At 40.5% G+C, this 18,294-nt stretch overlaps 1 protein-coding gene across 1 annotated transcript in view; it reads right to left on the reverse strand.

The window, feature by feature from the left end:
* The window catches only part of adgrg6 (adhesion G protein-coupled receptor G6), a 74,549-nt gene that overhangs the window by 47,986 nt on the left and 8,269 nt on the right, over nucleotides 1–18,294 (reverse strand). The window contains exons 3-5 of the mRNA XM_054619034.1: nucleotides 2,904–3,251; nucleotides 1,082–1,221; nucleotides 254–533 (exon numbers count right to left, since the gene is read on the reverse strand). Of these exons, the coding sequence (XP_054475009.1) occupies nucleotides 254–533; nucleotides 1,082–1,221; nucleotides 2,904–3,251 (768 nt within the window). The remainder of the gene's footprint in view (nucleotides 1–253; nucleotides 534–1,081; nucleotides 1,222–2,903; nucleotides 3,252–18,294) is intronic.

The raw sequence follows: 18,294 nt of genomic DNA on the forward strand, positions 1-18,294 counted from the left end.
AACTAAGTTGTTTCCTGTGAAGATGGAAGGACTCTTCATGTAACAAGCAGAAATTGACACGTGTTGTTGGACTTTTGTAGTCTGTACATACGTTATCGCTGCAGCTTGGTGGCTTGTTGGTTTTGGTTGTATCCCAGTAGTTTTTTCCAGTATAAGTACATGAGCACAGTACCGGTACATCCCTACTGAATATCCTTCAACCTGGATTAACCAACCAGCCGTCTCAGATCTCATTCTTTGGGATGAAGCTTACCTCCTAACCGGAACTGTCCTCCTGCTGGTACCGAGTGTCCACTAGAGGAGGAGCAGGTGCGGGCCCAGTAGCTCCCACTGAAGTAGACTCCCACCCGGCCGTTGGACGACGACCAGAGCACGCAGTAAGGCCTCATGGCGGAGGTGAAGTCGGCGGAGGTGATGATGGAGTCGATGGGGCACACCACCCCGTCGACGATCATCTTCATGCCGGTCTGATCGGAGCCAAAACTCAGAGCCTCGTTGCCGCTGCTGTCGACGTAACTGAAGATCCACTCTTTCTGTTCAGGAACCAGGAGAACCGATCGTCACTTTACGTTCTCACTAACAGCGCTCTCTTTTTTCATTCACTCTCTAGCTCGCTTGACCACAGCCACACCTTCTCTCTCGCATTGAGCCAAAGAGGAGTACTATATCCCCAAAATGTATATCAGTTACTCCCCACATGTTATCTCGAATCCTTGAAGAAAACTTTGTTTCACCTCCAAGGTGAACGAAGAATCAAAAGAATTTTAACAGCAAAACTATATTAAAACATCCGTTATCCATGCAGAATAACCCAAGTCTTATTTATCCAGTCGTTTGCTCACTACTCCACAAACACATGCATCTTCTCGAAAACAGGCTCAAAGAAGAAATACGCTAACTCCAAGTGTTTAAATAGTTTGGTTTTGGTGAAGATGCATGTGTTTGTGAAGTAGTGAGCACACGACTGGATTCATCAAGACTTTTTATTTTATTTTGGATTCTCTGTTCTCCGTGGAGAAAAGAACTCCAGGTAACATCTAGAGTAAAGGATGGATGAAGTATTCCTCTGGGTGATGTGTACCTGATGTTGGCTGCTGCGTTCCAGCTCGAAGCAGATGGTCAGCTGACTGAGCGTCGGTATGGAAACGGAGCCGGACACCTCGGTGATATGACTGTTTCCTCTGGAGATGGAGACCTTCTGGTTCCTCAGCGCCACGGCAACTATAGAGATGAGATGGAGAGGAGAGGATGGGAGGCAAGAAAAGGACAGAAAAGGTAGCAGGAAAGGAAAGGAAAGGAAAAATCATTGAGATAGAAAACCAGGAATAGAGAAACAAGTGTATGAACAAAAGAAGTTTAAGCAAAGAAAGAAGCAACAAAGGAAAGAAGAGTTAAGAGAACAGGAGAATAAAACACAGGGAGGGAGAAAGGATTGAAAGGAGGAAAGGATAAACAAGAAAAGTGAAAAGCACGGAAAGAAGAAAAATGAAAGATGGGTTGATTAGAAGAAAGAAAATAGAGAAAGAAGGAGCAACGAAGACAGAAAGTCAGACAGTGAGTGAAAATGAAGATAAGTGAGTGAAAATCTTTTCATCCATCGATTATTCAACTAATTGTCTTTTTCTAAATGTGATTTTAACTGACAGAGAATTACGACAATAAAGAAACTTTTCATTTCTGTTCATCCACTTTACTTCAGAACCATTTGAACCTTTTAGTACGTCTGTAAAGAGCGGGGAGATTCACACACAAACACTCATTCTTTACAATATTCTACACTTCATCCACACGTTCAGATGTAGAAGAAGTTTGGTCTGTTTGATACTTCATGTTAAGAGTTTTCCCAACAGGAAACAGTCTGACGAGTCTGATTGGAGCTGCCGGCTGAGAGCAAAACACTGACATCCAGTGTGCCACCAAAACACCAAAACACGTCTTCCTTTGGAGGGTCGATACCTCAGACTGTGTGATGACGATGACGATCCAAACGCTGTCTACGACGTAGAAACCTCAAATCTCATCGGTTTGAACTTTAACTTAAACTTGAAGAGCTACAGTGTCGAACACAACCGCGGCTAAAGATGGGAAACAGCTACGGATTAAAATAATTGCTGAAGTGGCGTTACTTAAGTACTGAGGTTATATGAAAACATTCATTGTTTGGGTTAAAATAACTCAATTTATTTGCTTTATCTGAGAATTGCGGTTGTTTTAATTTAGATTTATCCATTGACTTGTTATTATTGACGTCTGGTGAGACAGAGGAGCCCGAAGAGGAAATGCTGCTATTGTACGAAGATAACTGACCAATAAAAAACAAAAAAGCTAAACTTCCCCTCCAGATAAACTAATAAGGCAGCAACAAATATGATATTTTACCTGCAGACTAAAGTTTATCCTCCAAAAGTGACTTATTACATTACCAAAGATCATTCTCACTGGGATGAAAATAGACGTTGACTTGATCACAATCAGCTCATTATCAAGTGTTTTCAGGTCTTGGCCAGGACACTCTTGTAAAGGAGATTTTTAATCTCAATGAGGCTTTTCCTGGATAAATAAATTAATCGGGTATAATATGGATTTATTTTAAGATGCAAAGATTAATTTATCTTGAGAAAATTATGATTTTTTTAAATGAAATCACAAGTTTATTAAAGTTAGAATTCAAAACACAGTTATAATGCAGGAACACATAAAATGAGACTCCTGTTTATGGCTTGATTCCCCCAGTGCATTCTGGGAGGGTCCTCTACACACTTGCATCCTATCAATGCAATTACAACATCAGCCAATCATATTAGTCAAGGTCCCTAAGACACCCTGGATCATTTTGAGCCTGCATGTTGGTCTGGATTAGTTCAGAGGACGGGAGCAGACCGGACTCTGGATCCTGAACCTACCGTGTCGGAAGCTAACACTGAACCCCCTCTTCTGCACGCTGAAGTCGGAGGTAAAGGACAGCTCCATCACGTTCCCCGTGGAGTTGAGCGTCAGCCCGTTGGCCGTCGGGCCGCAGAACCTAACGTCCGTGTTCCCCGTGTTCACCACCACCCGGTCGTAGATGCAGCCCGGCGCCTCCTCCAGGTCAAAGTCAAGGAAGGAGAGCTGGATGATGAAGCCGGCGGGGGCCTGCATGGTCCACTTACAGGCCTGAGAATTGGGGTATTTCTGGGGGTAGCAGGGCGACGTGAACTTCCCCTGGGCCTCCGTCAGCATCACGTTACAGTCTGTGGAGCTGCAGCCCAGCACTGGAGGTGATGGTGGGAGGATAAATTCATGAACTTCCACAAACGGACAACCTCCACTGAAGATGTTAAGGTGGGGTAATATCACTCAGAAGACAAGGTGCTAGTAGACAAGGACACGAGGGGACAGGACACAAGACGACAAGAGGATAGGACCCATGAAAAGGGTAGGAGACAAGACCATAGATAAAGGAGGCAAACACCTACACCTGTTAGAAGTCAGGAGGCAAGGTCGCAGACGTCAAGGACAAACAGAGTCGAGTTGGCTTGTGCATCCTTTGTCGATTATCAAAGATTCAAGGACAAAGAGGACGAAGACAAACGTTCTCAAGAAGAAGGTTAAAAGGACTTTTAGGATTCAGGAGACAAGAGGAACAAGAGAAGAGTAGTTTAGGAACTGTCTTTGAAAGATTTGGACTCCAGGAATCAGGTGGAAATAAAGAAGACAGGAGAAGTCGTGCTGTTAGCTAAAGGATTCAGCAGCCCAGAGAGGAATCAATCAATCAACCAATCAATCGACTGACAAGGGGATTGATTGGTTAGGACGGTTAAGTGTACGGGAAATGTTCTCTTCCACCAAGTCAGCATTGCCCCAACATACACAATAATCAGCCCCAATCCCAGATCTCCAACTCACTTTTAAGTTTTACAAAAACACCATGCACATGCAGAATAATGTTGCCAGTTAGATTGGGAAAAAGTCACCTTTGTCGAGGAAAGACAGAGCAGTCAGATCTTATTTTAAAAAAATGCGAAGATAGAGAGACGTGTTTGACCTGGGAATCACTTTACTGCATATTTCAGTCATCTGGTATTCAAGAGCCCTGAACACATTTAGTCCTCTAACTTCCACCGTTTGTGGGGACACAAAAAAATATTGTCATCTACATTTCCTATTAAAGGCTGAAACTAAGGTTCAGTTCTGTAAAAGTCTATTTCCTGGAGGTAAAATAACCTGGAAGTATCCAACTTGAAGCTTCCATTGGCTGAATGCTTTTTCTGAACCATGTAACAGGTAAAAAAAACATCCATATATTTGAATGTATTCTTCATATGACTATGATTTTGAAAGAACAAAAAATAATGTAAAAAAAAGATAGAAAAGTGTCTCACTGATTTCAGGAATAGGGATAATATTATTTTGACTTCTTTGTGCTCGTCTATTCTGCAAACTTCCAAACGGGTTCTAACTTTTCTCTTTGCAATAACAGTGAAACAAGATCAAATCTCCAATCACACTATTGCATCGTCTGCATATGTAATGATATTGTGCATTTCTCAGGAAAGTGAATAGAGAAATTGTTAATCAATAAAATAACCACACAGCAATATCTGGCTTTGGTTGACCCAGGAAATAAAAAGCATCCCATGACATACATCTACAGACTACGCCCTTTCCAAATAGATGGCACAGAAAGTGGAAGTGGAGTAATAGCCGTTGAAAAACGCAGCCAACGGCAAACTTAGAGCCTTCATGCTGTGAGTCACTACAGATTCATAAACTGATGAGTCATCAGACAAATCCAGACGGTCCTTCAAAGGTTGGGGTTACCCTGACAGTGCTAACAGCAACGCAACTAAACTTTCTGCTTAAATGTGTCCCATCTGGACAATAAAATATATCATGTTTTTGAAAAAGTTTTACAGTTTTGTCAGCTGTTTAAAATAATCCTCAAAATATAAAACTGTGAAATAAAAGTATGCAAGATGTTTTCATATATTTGCACTGCAAAGCACAACATGTGTAGAGAGACTGCAGCTCAAACTACATGTATGGGGTCATATTGTTCCTTTACGTTCTTACGTTCGTATATTTTCTTTTAGTGACTCAATATTGAGCCTCAAAGTTACGTTAAGGTGGAGTTGTGTTTCTGTTTCTCTCACTGAGAGTTTGGGTGAAGCCACGTCAAAGACAAAGAGACATGCAGAGCCTCTTTTAAAGAAACAGACCGCAGAAGAACTTTCTAACAAACAGAAGACACATTAAAGGTTGGTTTGTCAGAGGAGCTAAGCGGATGCAGCTGATGCGGTTGGATTTGTTAATGATTTTTCACTACAAACATTAAAACATGTTCATTATTTTAAAAAACAGCTGGAAAGATGAGCCGTCCCTCACGAAAAATAATAACAGACAAGAGCCGAGATGGAAAGTGGAAAGAATGGTTGGTCTCTCTCTCTCTCTCTCTCTCTCTCGTTCTCTCTCTCTCTCGTTCTCTCTCTCTCTCTCTCTCTCTCTCTCTCTCTCTCTCTCTCTCTCTCGGGAAACAATGGCCTCCGTTGATCTCAAGCTCGGCCGCCGCCGCAGCCAAAACCACAGCCAACGCACTGGAAACGTCAGAAGCACCAGTATGTGTGTGTGTGTGTGTGTGTGTGTGTGTGTGTGTGTGTGTGTGTGTGTGTGTGTGTGTGTGTGTGTGTGTGTGTGTTTTAACCCTTCCTTCCCTGTGAAAAGCTGACTGGTGTTGCATTTTGCAGAAACATCTTTAGCTTCACATATATCTGCTTGCTCGTGGGAATTTTCTTTCCAAGGAAACTATGGAAGAAGTTCAGACTCGTGCACTTTTCCTACATTTCACAAACAGGACGACCATTTGAAGCCAAAGTTACTTCTATTACTTCTGAGCAGCTTTTGTCTCCTCATATAAACTGTGAGCGGGTTCTTTTCTTTCATTTTCTAGAACTGTTTTTAGTCTTTTTTCATTCTGCCTGGAAATCCATGTTCAGAGCTATTGAGAGGAAACAGTAGGCTCGGAATTTCAATTTAATTGTTTTTTCAAATTAGCAGTAACAAGTACCGCCTCACGCTCGTTTGCCCTCTCAAACCAGTCAAATTACAGTTTAACATCCATGTCTGTCCAAAAATGTCATCACTTTATCCTGTTAGACATTCGTGTGAATTTGTCATAATTAACATATCTATTCTTGAGTGTTTTTTTTTTTACTACATTTTTGATCATTTTATGCCAAATTACAAGAAATAATGTTCATGAGAATGAAATGTACACGGACAATCTGGAAACAAAATGTCTCCGGCCCGGCTGTCACCTGAACGGAGGCATGAACATAAACCAAGAAACAGTTTGGAAAGGACACGAGCAGCTGCATTAAGACTAAATAGACAGACTGCTTGTTTAACACAACAGCGTCCAACCTTTATGACTTATAACCCGATAAAACAAATGAAATAGAAATCATAAATATAGTTATTATTCTGCGCTCTGTTGGTGGATATAAAAAGTATTTTTGACATAAAAATCCATCTTTTCTCTTCCTGTAAACATTCAAACAGTTTGGATGACTCATCCTGCACTTCAGGCCACATGCATACATTTATGTAATCAAATTTGATTCCAGCAACTAGCCATCACCTCCTGCTGATCTGAGCATGCAAATAAGGGAGGTCTGGGTAGAGGACAAATATCCTTTAAAATTGCTGGCCTCAAAAATTAACAGCGAGGCCAAAATGAAAGTTAAATCTACGTCACCGGGCCTCACTCTGCAGCTTCTCGTCCAAATATGGTCACGTCTGGTTCCAAAAACAAAGATGGTGAAGACCAAAAGGTAAAAATCAAAGGCTTTAAAATGGTATTCTACAAACCAGCTGCGCCCACTTCTCACATATACTTTGAAGTGGTCCAATTAAATCACTGACAGATTGATCAAATACCTTCATGTAACAACCCAACTGCTTCATGTATTTAGTTCATACATAAGCTGAAAACCTGAGAAGAGAAGAGCTGCAGGAGTGATGTGAGTCCATAATGACTCCTGTATTCTGCTGCATTCACGTACAGTAGAGACCAATTTACTCTCCTTCTGTGTGTGTGTGTGTGTGTGTGTGTGTGTGTGTGTGTGTGTCTGTGTGTTTGTGTGTGTGTGTGTGTGTGTGAGACTAAACCCTCTGCAGCCATTAAAGTTGTTCAGCATGAAATTTCAGCAACATTTGGATGCAACATCTAAAGGCACCAAACTCCTTTTTCCCACTAATGGAAAAACTAGAAACAGTCGCACGATACACATACCGAGCTCTCTGTCTAACACACACACACACACACACACACACACACACACACACACACACACACACACACACACACACACACACACACACACACACACACACACACACACAGAAACAAAGCTATTACTCTACGAGCTGAATGAAATCAGAGGATCAGGAGATGTAGAAGTCTACACTCCCCAAGAGAGAAGGGCTGACACACTGTCTCACTGTGTGTGTGTGTGTGTGTGTGTGTGTGTGTGTGTGTGTGTGTGTGTGTGTGTGTGTGTGTGTGTGTGTGTGTGTGTGTGTGTGGTGTGTGTGTGTGTTGGAAACCACAGAATTAAAAAAAACCAAAACCCTTAAAAGCCGCCTCTCAAGTTTCTGGCAGAACAACCTCACGTTTCTCTTCATGCTCTCGTCTCCAGCCGTATTCTGAGAGCTGTGAACCTTCACCGGACGGATCAACACAGAACCCAATAGAACCAAACACAACCAAACGCAACAAAAAGAACCAAACACAACAAAAAGAACAAAAAGAACCAAACACAACAAAAAGAACTAAACAGAACCTTAACACAACCGAACAGAACCTGAACACAAAAAAAGAACATAACAGAACCATCTGTATTTCCTTCAGTGGAACATGAGTTTTGTCTCTCAGGACTTTCATCACTTTGCACTCGAGGCTTTTTAAAGCCATTTATTCATCTGTGATGTAAAAACAAACTGAACTTCATTCAGAAAACAAGTATTTTATAGTTGTTTGTTTGTCGTCTCATGAACAGAACTGACAAAGCTTGATTTCAGACTTCATCAAGATGTACAAAGCAGAAATAGTGGTCATTTTAGCCGTGATTGATGAAATGTTGTCAACACAGAGGTAAGTCCCTCCCTATTCACGAGTGACGCGAATAAACACAAATGATCTCGTCATCAGACTCTGCGAGTAACGAGATGCGAAAACACGCTTTGCATTCGGTTTGAACACAGAATTAAGGCAAGAGATTCTGGGCTGTTGTTCTTCCATAACACGTTTTCCTTCAGAGTAGTGGAAAGAACACATTTATTTCACTACTTTGTCTATTTACGTCAATAGATTTCTCCTAAATTCACCGGAAGTCTCCATTACTTAATGCATTTGCATATATAAACATAACATTTCAGAAAACTTAATAATAATACAAAAAAGTAATAGTCTTTATGTCAGTAATAAACTGGGGAAGTTTCATGCCGATTCCTGTTAGTCCTCCCTGAATCTATTGAGTTAGAGGTGAACTTATCGAGGAGCGATCTGAACCTGGAAGCAGAATGAGGAAAAACTGGAACTCAAAACACATGAAGAAGTCCTAAAGACAGAGTCAGAGTTGTACAGAAGAGGGTGAAATAGCGCTGAATCATCAGCGTTGGTGCTGACTGAGCATCTGATGAAACAAGACGAGTGTTGTTCGTCTCCGGAGCTCTTCTCTAAACCAAACATCCTTCACTGTATCTCGTTTCCAACACCTCCAGCTGTGGAGGAAGAGCTGCTGCTGACTGAGGAGAACATCTGTGCTGCGTTACATCACGTCTTCATCCAATAACACCGCTCATCTGTCCTCCATCAGCCTCCGAACACGACTGTTTCTTTAACATTATACTGTAAAAGCACATCTGTGCTTTGCAATGCAAATGTCTCACAGAGATCACATGGTTTTATCACTGTTCTCCATCTGAAAAGGGTTCAGTTTCAACATTTAAACTATCTCACATTATAATAAACTCGTCTTTTTTGCACCAACTTTAATGTTTCGTCTCTCTTCTCTTTGGTCATGTTGCTTTCGATACACATTTAAAGCATAAAAGTTGATCTTTTACTGTTTGTTTTCAGTTTTAATGTCTAATATTTCACTATGCACATGATAGAAAATCAAACTGTATCCCAAGTTAAGTTTAAAAGTAGTTCTCTTTACATTCAGCCTCACGGTTTGAGCAGCAGGACGGTGACATTCTGACTGCACTTTATAACTGTGATGACATTTCTCTGATTACGAACAGCTGACAGGTGAGGCCAGGTGTGTGTGTGTGTGTGTGTGTGGGTGTGTGTGTGTGTGTGTTGACCAATCAGGACAGACGTAAGAGCAGACAGGAAGTCCACAGATGCAAACATGACCGTGCTGATAACCAAATGTGTGAGATAACAGATTTGATGATAATGAGTTCAGCGCTGAGATTAAAGTCAGAACAAAAAGACGTCTGTATGCTGAGAGTCAGAGGAAACTACTTAGTTAGGATTAGAAGCAGATATTTTAGATCTTTTCCTAAACCTAACTAAGTAGTTTTGTTGACTAAACTGTTAAAGACAGAAGTTTGTTTTCATGTAACGAGCAGAAATTGAAACCGGTAACTGGACTTTTGTAGGAAAACGCACGAAAAGAGGAACTTTTTTTGTAACTTTTTGTAACTTTTTGTAAGATATAATACGAACCGATGTATGGGGATACGTTGCAAAAACACACACACACAAACACACATTAGTTCAAATGTCATACTGTATAATCATCATTATTATCACGTCACTGTTTTGTTAATATTATTGTGTACTTTTGTATTTTGATTCCTTGGCAACATTGTTTCTTTTAAAACTTCAATCGCAAAAAATGAGAAACTATGCATTTAGTTTTGTCAGAAACTTTGTGTTGCAGGAGGAATCATTAACAACCTGTGTGTGTGTGTGTGTGTGTGTGTGTGTGTGTGTGTGTGTGTGTGTGTGTGTGTGTGTGTGTGTGTGTGTGTGTGTGTGTGTGTGTGTGTGTGTGTGTGTGTGATGACTGCAGCATTACTCATTTACATTTAGATGGCGGATGGTTTTAGCAGTGTGAGGGCGTCTCGTCACAGAGGATTTAATTGGAGACGTTGAGACTTTATGGTCCTCACAGCGATGCGTTCCGGGTTCCTCTGTGGAACTGAAACACCTCTCTGCTTCTATCCGGGCTAATTGGATTGCAGTAAAAAATTAAAGCCAAATCAAATTAAATGAGATTGAATTTATTTGCAGAATAAACTGTGATTCTGCTGACGGAGTTAATGTAATAATTAGTTTATTATATTTAAACATGTACAGACGTGTTCTGGGGCATCATGAGAGATGTGAGGAAGAGAAGGAGAGAGAAAGAAGGACAAGGAATAAGAGAGAGAGGAGAAGATGGAGGAAAGGAAAGAAGGAAGGAAGAGAAGAAGAAGAAATGAAAGCAGGATACATGAGAGAGGAAACAATGTATTTATATTTATTTAAAAGGATGATGAGAAGTCAAACCACGTGGTACTCTCATTCCAGATGAAACTACTTCAGCATCTGTTGTACATTCACACGTACTTTATAAGTTAAGTAGTGTTCAGCAGTTATATTCTCAAGTTTAAGAAATGAAACACCTTCAGGTTCATTTATTATAAATAGCTGGTGTTACATTCTCACCAGATCACTCAGCGACTCTAAGCTTCACACTGTGACGCTATCTGTTGCCCTTCAGAGAACGTTTTTCACATCTCAGTGACGACCTGTCAAGATATGCTCGTTACATGTACAGCGTCTTTTCAAAATAAAATGCCGTCTTCACAGGAAGTTATGTTTAGGAAACAACATCGGATCTGGGTCTGTCCACGGTGGACTGGTCTCTGCTGGATCTGGGTCTGTCCACGGTGGACTGGTCTCTGCTGGATCTGGGTCTGTCCACGGTGGACTGGTCTCTGCTGGATCTGGGTCTGTCCACGGTGGACTGGTCTCTGCTGGATCTGGGTCTGTCCACGGTGGACTGGTCTCTGCTGGATCTGGGTCTGTCCACGGTGGACTGGTCTCTGCTGGAGTCTGGTCTGAAGGAGTTTCTGGTAAACCTTCATGATTTCATCTGGTTTCTCCAGAATCCGACCCGGTGGCTCCGATGACGAGCTTTAAGAATAACTTTATAGAAACAGACGATCTTCTCTCTGATGGTCTGTTTACTGATGGAGGTCTATAGAGGATCAGGACTAAACTGAGACTGGTTCAGAACCAGTTAAAAGTCCCTGAGCAGCTGTGTGTTAGTGAGAACATGTGGTGAGATCTGTAAAACCTCATCAGTGACTCGTTTGTGTGTTTGTGCTTCATTAAAACAGAACAAACTCTGCTTCACTTCTTTAAATGTGTGTGTGTTCTTAGCGTGTGTGTGGAAGGTGACATCACGCTGCTGCTGTTTTACAAGCTTCTGTGTGTGTGTGTGTGTGTGTGTGTGTGTGTGTGTGTGTGTGTGTGTGTGTGTGTGTGTGTGTGTTTCACATTTCCTGACACGTAGAAAGCCCTGTGAACAACCAGCTTCATACAAGCAACATGTCGCTTTAATAAACATTCAACGTGTGAAACACGTCAGCGAGGCTAACGAGGCTAACGAGGCTAACGAGCAGAGAGAGAGGCTGCCTTGTCTCATGTCTCTTTGATAATCACACACATGGAAACATGTTTATTATCAAATTAGCTTTCAGGTATTCATTCTGAGGAAATTACCAGATTGTTTCATTCCTCTCTTAAAACTAAAGTCGTATAAATTTAGAGTAATACCACGCGACAACCTCCGGTTCTGAAAAATGAAGCCCATGCTTCATGTGTTAAAGCTGCATTCTCTCTGCTGTCCACCAGGGGGCGACTCCTCTGGTTGTATAGAAGTCTATGAGAAAATGACTCTACTTCTCTCTTGATTTATTCCCTCAGTAAACATTGTAAACATGAGTTTATGGTCTCAATCTCTAGTTTCAAGTCTTCTTCAATACAGCATGATGTTCATTTAGTAAATGATGCTCCATTTAGAGTCAAACAGACCATAAAGCAGGGGATGCTTTAGGGCGGGGCTACACACTGATTGACAGGTCCACACCAGAGACGTATACGGCGTCTCTACGTCACTCCTCCTCAGTCCATATATGGTCACTTCCTGTTCACTGTTTGCAAAAAAGCCAAGATGGCCGTACTCCAAGAAGGTGATGGCAAATTCGATGAACTCGAGGCTTCAAAACGTCAGGACAAAACCAACGGGTGACGTCTCAGTTTAAAGCCGATATCAGAAAACAAACTGACAAATAGAAGCTGACGGTGTTAATAACGTTCAGCACAAACCTCTGTGAGCTTCAGGCCGAGCAGCAACAAGTAAACTTCATCTCCCCAAAGCTTCCTCTCACATCTTAATCAAACATCATGGCTGAAAACAACTCAGAGAAAGTTCCCCTCACTGAAGATGGAGGTAGGATGTGGTCGAACGCTCCAGGTGAAGCAAAGTAAGAACATTTATGGAATATTGAAAGGGATTAGTTTGTCACTTCCTCTGTTTATTAATGTTATTAATACAGATATATGAAGTTTCAAGTCATTTCATCCAGTTTTTAAGTATAAAAAGACTTCCTTGATTTAATGGACAGGACTTCTAGACTTTCGTTGACCAATCACAGCGTCTCTCTGGATGGACATGTTGTCTATCAGCCTTAGTCCTGTTTAGCAGGTCAGCTGGTACAACTAGAGGAGGGAGTGATGAAAGTTTTGGATGATCCAGCTGCTGCTGCTGAAGTGTTTCATTAAAGTTACTTTCCCACACAGAACAGTGGAACCAGCGGAGACATGTGGGTTCACTTTCTCTGTCAGAGGCAGAACCACAACCAGAGCTACTGTTCATGTAGCTCGTCTAGAACACAACAGGCCTTTGTTTCCCAGCTGACATGGGAGACTTTTTAAAAAGAAGCAGCAATCGTTATAAAATGAGCTAAGTAGTTTAAATAGAGAAGTGTAGATTTTATTCCAAAAGGATTTACTGATATAAAGATGGATGGTGCATCGTAGCCATCTTGGTTTTTGGTAGTCTACAGATTGGTTTTTGGTCGTGTCCATCTTGGTTTTGGTCGTCTAAATTTTGGTTTTTGGTCGTAGCCATCTTGGTTTTTGGTAGTCGCCATCTTGGTTTTTGGTTGTCGCCATCTTGGTTTTTGCCGTGCGCCACCTCTTTTTTGGCCATCAGAATCTGGCTGTCATCTTTAGGTTGTCAACAACTTGGTTTTGCTTCTCACCATCTTGTTTTTTGGGCGTCTACAACTTGGTTTTTGGTCGTTGCCACATTGTTTCTTTGGTCGTCAAACATCTGTTGGTTTACAGATGTAAGTACAACTGAACATGAACAAGACATTGTTAGGACCAAGCTGTTCCGGTTAACTTTCATGTAGTTCAATGTTAATGTTGTGCGACAAAAACAGACAACTCCCAGACCGGACAACATCGTGGAACTGACCTGTCAATCACAACTTAGGCTCCGCCCTGAAGCATCATTTGGGGATCTTTCATTTTATAATCCTTGTAAAAAAAAGGAAGTAAAGGAAGTTGAATCATTTTAATCACTTCCTGTTTTCTAATTTTACTTTTAAAAAAAGTCATGACCCGTCACAGCCTGGTCTGCTCCTGATATCTAAATCCAACGTTATCTTCTGAAGGATTTAAACGTCCTCTCATCAGGACAAACTCACAGTCACATTCAGTTACAGCCTTTTCTTTTGACGCCGAAGAGAGGAAGAGAAGTGAAACAAGAACCGAGTAGAAAAAGGTATAAAGGATTTTTATCAAATACTTAAACTTTGTCCTTTTATTTTACATTAAACGTGTTCCGGAGCAGCGATCAGAGTTCTGCTGGCATTTCTCTGGGACAGAAGGAGCTCAGTGATTCTGATAACTGATAACTAACACTCGGTCTTTTCCAGACACTAATCCTGTAGATTAGTGGACTTCCATCAACCTGCCCTTCTCTCTTTTCACCTCTCCGTCCACTTCTGGCGTTTCTCTCACATTCTTTTACATTCCTCTCTCCTCCCTCGTTCATTCCTCTCTCTCCTTCAGCTCTTTGTTGGTTTTTCTCTTCGTCTTCGTTTTCTTTCTACCAGATCGACAGTTTTTTCCACCGACTCTTACATTTGTTTCGACATCCTCCTGTTCTTATTCGTTTCATATCTTTATTACTGCAGCAGAAACGTTTAGTCAGAACAGCAACTTCCTCAAAGTCATGTGCTGCAACGTCTGTACTTTTCTCTAAATGCAATGTATTGACGGTTTTTGATATTATGCACGTTATTTCTAATGTGAAGTAGTTGAGTTCAGACAAATAGAGAGGTTTAAAAAGTTTGAATTTGTAGTCCTAAAGTTCATTTTGACTAACATTGACCTAGAAATGTACTGTAAATCTGGAGGACAGTACTCGTTAAAATATTGAGTACATTTATGGATTATGAACTTATGAATTTATGTACTTATTAACTGATTCTCTGTCAAAATGAGACTCAAAAGTTTTTTGATTTTAAAAAGATTTGGCGTTGAATTGAACCGTTTTTGTTATCTTTAGCAGCCTAACATGTAAAACATATGCATATTATTGATATCTTATTTGCATTGTTGTTTTTATTTCGAGTCGAGTTTTTTTCTTTTAGATGAACATTTATTTTGTGTATCTATTCACTTTTTCTCTGTCTGACCTTTACTGTAATTAAAAATGTGCAAATAAAACGTAAGAGATGAAAGTCAGAATGTCTTTGTGTCTGCAGGACGAAGAAATCAGATTCCTGCTTTGTGAAAAAGAAACCTTCTTTAAAGAACCGATGGAGGTTCTTCAAGTTACAAACAACACAAAACCTCAAAGGTTCTACGAGGATCGTCTTTACAAACGGTTTCTGTGAGAGAACTCTTCTCTACAATAGAGATCTGAGATAAATCCTCAGTTTCTCACAAATCTTCTTTCAGCCTCTTTCCAACGTTGTGTTCAGGAACTAAAAGAGAAGTTCTGTTTAGATTACAACCTCATAATACAAAATGTAAGATCATCTAATAAAGACGGAGGTTTGTTCAAAGTGTTTGTGTGGAGATTATTGATGTTTTTTTAGCAAAAACTTTTTAGCGAAACTTCCTAACCAGCAGTTAAACCAGGTGATGTGTTTGTTTCTGAGGGAGGAGCTGAACCTCACAGGTGTTTCTACTCCTGTCTGTCACTAGGAGATAATAGAGAGTGGCATCCGAGGGGGGAGGAGGTGAGGAGGTGAGGAAAGGAATGATGGAGAGGAGAAGACAGAGGCAGAGGACAGAGTGGAGCCTTGTTCTGTTTAAAGTTACTCGTTGTGTTCATCACTTTGATTAAAGAGAGAGAGAAAAATGTGTCTTTTCATCAGCATGGAGATTTAAGTTATTTATTATAACAGATGGATTTAAAGAGAAAAAATACAGAGATACTTGTAACGAACTCTTTTATCTGCAACCTCAGCTCTGTTGCCTTTATTTGTCACAAAATGTGTAAAAGAGACCTTCAAACAAAAGAACGTAAAGCAACAAGTAGACAATGTCCCTGTACTTTAATAAAGTGTGTGGATTCTCATCATGTGTTTTAGTTTTTTATGATTTAAAAGAGTTCACTTTTGTATTCTTTAAAAGTTTTATGAACATTTTATTTCAGTGACATTGTTGGATGAGGCATAAATGTTGCCGCGGCTCCTCTTTGATCTTTGTGTAAAAATCACATGACCTCACTGTGTGAAAGGTTTAAGACATGTTAGGGAGGTGTGTTTACTTGCTTTTCTTGCAGAGAGAATATATATATATCTTTTATATCTGTGTTGTGTATTTAAGCTTAATAAAAAGCTACACAGCCAGCAGCCGGTTAGCTTAGCTTAGCACAAAGACCTGGAACAAAGGGAAAGCCTGGCTCTAAACTTCTAAAGACGGTTAGTTTACAGGTTGTGTGTTTCACTCGTAGACACACAGAAGTGAGAAAACGTGGCAGTGTGATGGGGTTTATCCCACGGACTTCAGTAACAGACAATCAGAGGTTTCTGGCCGTCACCTTCTTGGTCTTTTACTTTGTCACCATATTGTGTTTTTTTCTTGGTCTTTAGCTGTCATCATATTGGTTTATAGGCATCACCGTTTGGGTTTTTGGTTGTCGCTATCTTAGTTTTGGACCACCGCCATCTTTGTTTTTTTTTTACTATCACCATCTTGGTTTTCGGCCGCCCCCCATTTGGTTTTTGACAATCGCCATCTTTGTTTTCGGTCGTCGCCATCTTGGTTTTTGTCTTTCACTTTTTCTTCTGTTACCGTTTTGGTTTCAGGTCGCAGGTGTGTTTGTTTTCTCCTACTTCTGCGTCCTCGTTCTTCACGTCTTAATAAATACAATATGTATATATATATAAATATAAATATAGCAGCTATCTGATCACAGAGTGGACGTGGTCACTGTGATGTCATCAGTTGGTTTTGGGTTAACCCTTACCCGTCTCTGAACAAACGCTGCTTTGTTTCACACAGTTCACACTCACTTAATCCTGTTTTCTGACAAACAAATATTCTTCTTTTAATTGATGTTATATTTAATAACAATGAGGATACAGTTTTGGGCCTTAAGTAATGTGAGCATCGCAGCAGGACGAGTTCAGTGACGCACTGAGGCTATAAAGCACATGTGTAAATATGTGAATGAATGACTGTAATCTAGATTCATTAGTTTTAGCTGATGATGTTTATTAGATCAGAGCTGTGCAATCAATAAACAACATCGAATATATGTGTGGATATTAATGAGAATATTACAATGCAAAAACTAAATAATTAGATTTATTACCCTGTTCACAATGTGACCTTAAGCTACTCAGGAAAAATACTAACCAATAGAAATATCAACACCGCATCAATACCCTGGGTTTTATTCATTTACAACCGGTTCCTTTTTAGAACCGAGTTTAGGGATTAATATGAAGAGAACTGAAGTTACTGAAGTCAGACCTCCATCACTCTGAGACATTTACAGCTTCCTGGTCTCGTTCTGTTCAGACCTTCAGTTTATCTACTGGTCACACACACACACACACACACACACACACACACACACACACACACACACACACACACACACACACACACACACACCGCTATCCTCAGTGCGTGTGTGTGTGTGTGTGCGCGTGTGTGTGTGGTTTCGTACTGCTGGGAACTTTACGAGTGTGTGTTAACCGCTCGGTTTGGCTTGAGGCTGCTGGTTGGAAAATACATTAACACACACACACACACACACACACACACACACACACACACACACACACGCACACACACACACACACACACACACACACACACACACACACACACACACACACACACACACACACTATGTCTCTTTCAGTTTGAGTTCTTGGCTTGAAGAATCTCTTCTGTCTCTCCTCTTCCTCTCCTCCTCCTCCTCATCATCATCATTAAGAGAAAACATGCACACACACACACACACACACACACACACACACACACACACAAACTTGCCCGTTCAGGCGATCAAAAAAAAGCAACTCATAAACGATTGAACTATCAATAATCACTAATAATTGATCCAGCAAACAAACGGCTGACCGTGTGAACAAATGAATGAGAAATGAATCCAACTAACTAAACGATCAATCAAACCATCGATAGAATAAACAAACAAAGTAAAGCGTCGAAATGAACGAGTGAAGAAATGATCAATCGATTGAACGTCCAACTGGTCAATTAAACAAATAAACCATCGAACAAACGGAATATTGATCAAACAAACAAACTATCAAAATCTAAAGTTCACAATGGAGACTGCATATGAACAAATCAACCAATCAATAACTGATTGATGTCGTGATCAATAGATCTATTGAACAAATGAATCACTGAACAAATGAAATAACAAACAGGAGATGATTAAACAATCCAACAAATGAGTGAATGATCAGATTGAACACGTCATTGATCAATAAACAAACACATGAGCTAATAAATAAACAAACTTCTTCTTCAGGAAGCCACACGTGAAATATTAAACCTTTCTGGTGACGTTGCATATTTTACATTTGTTCTGTTTCTGACGAGACAAACACAACGTAAAGTAGAAACGTAAAGTTCTGCTCATCACCAGTCGGTCCGTTTCACTATTGTTGGATCAATAATGTTTAGAGACGTAACCGTGACAACAGAAGTGAGGATGAGTTCCCTTCTCAAAGCGTGATTCC

Source organism: Anoplopoma fimbria, chromosome 18 (genome assembly GCF_027596085.1).
Source record: "Anoplopoma fimbria isolate UVic2021 breed Golden Eagle Sablefish chromosome 18, Afim_UVic_2022, whole genome shotgun sequence".
Classification (NCBI taxonomy): domain Eukaryota; kingdom Metazoa; phylum Chordata; class Actinopteri; order Perciformes; family Anoplopomatidae; genus Anoplopoma; species Anoplopoma fimbria.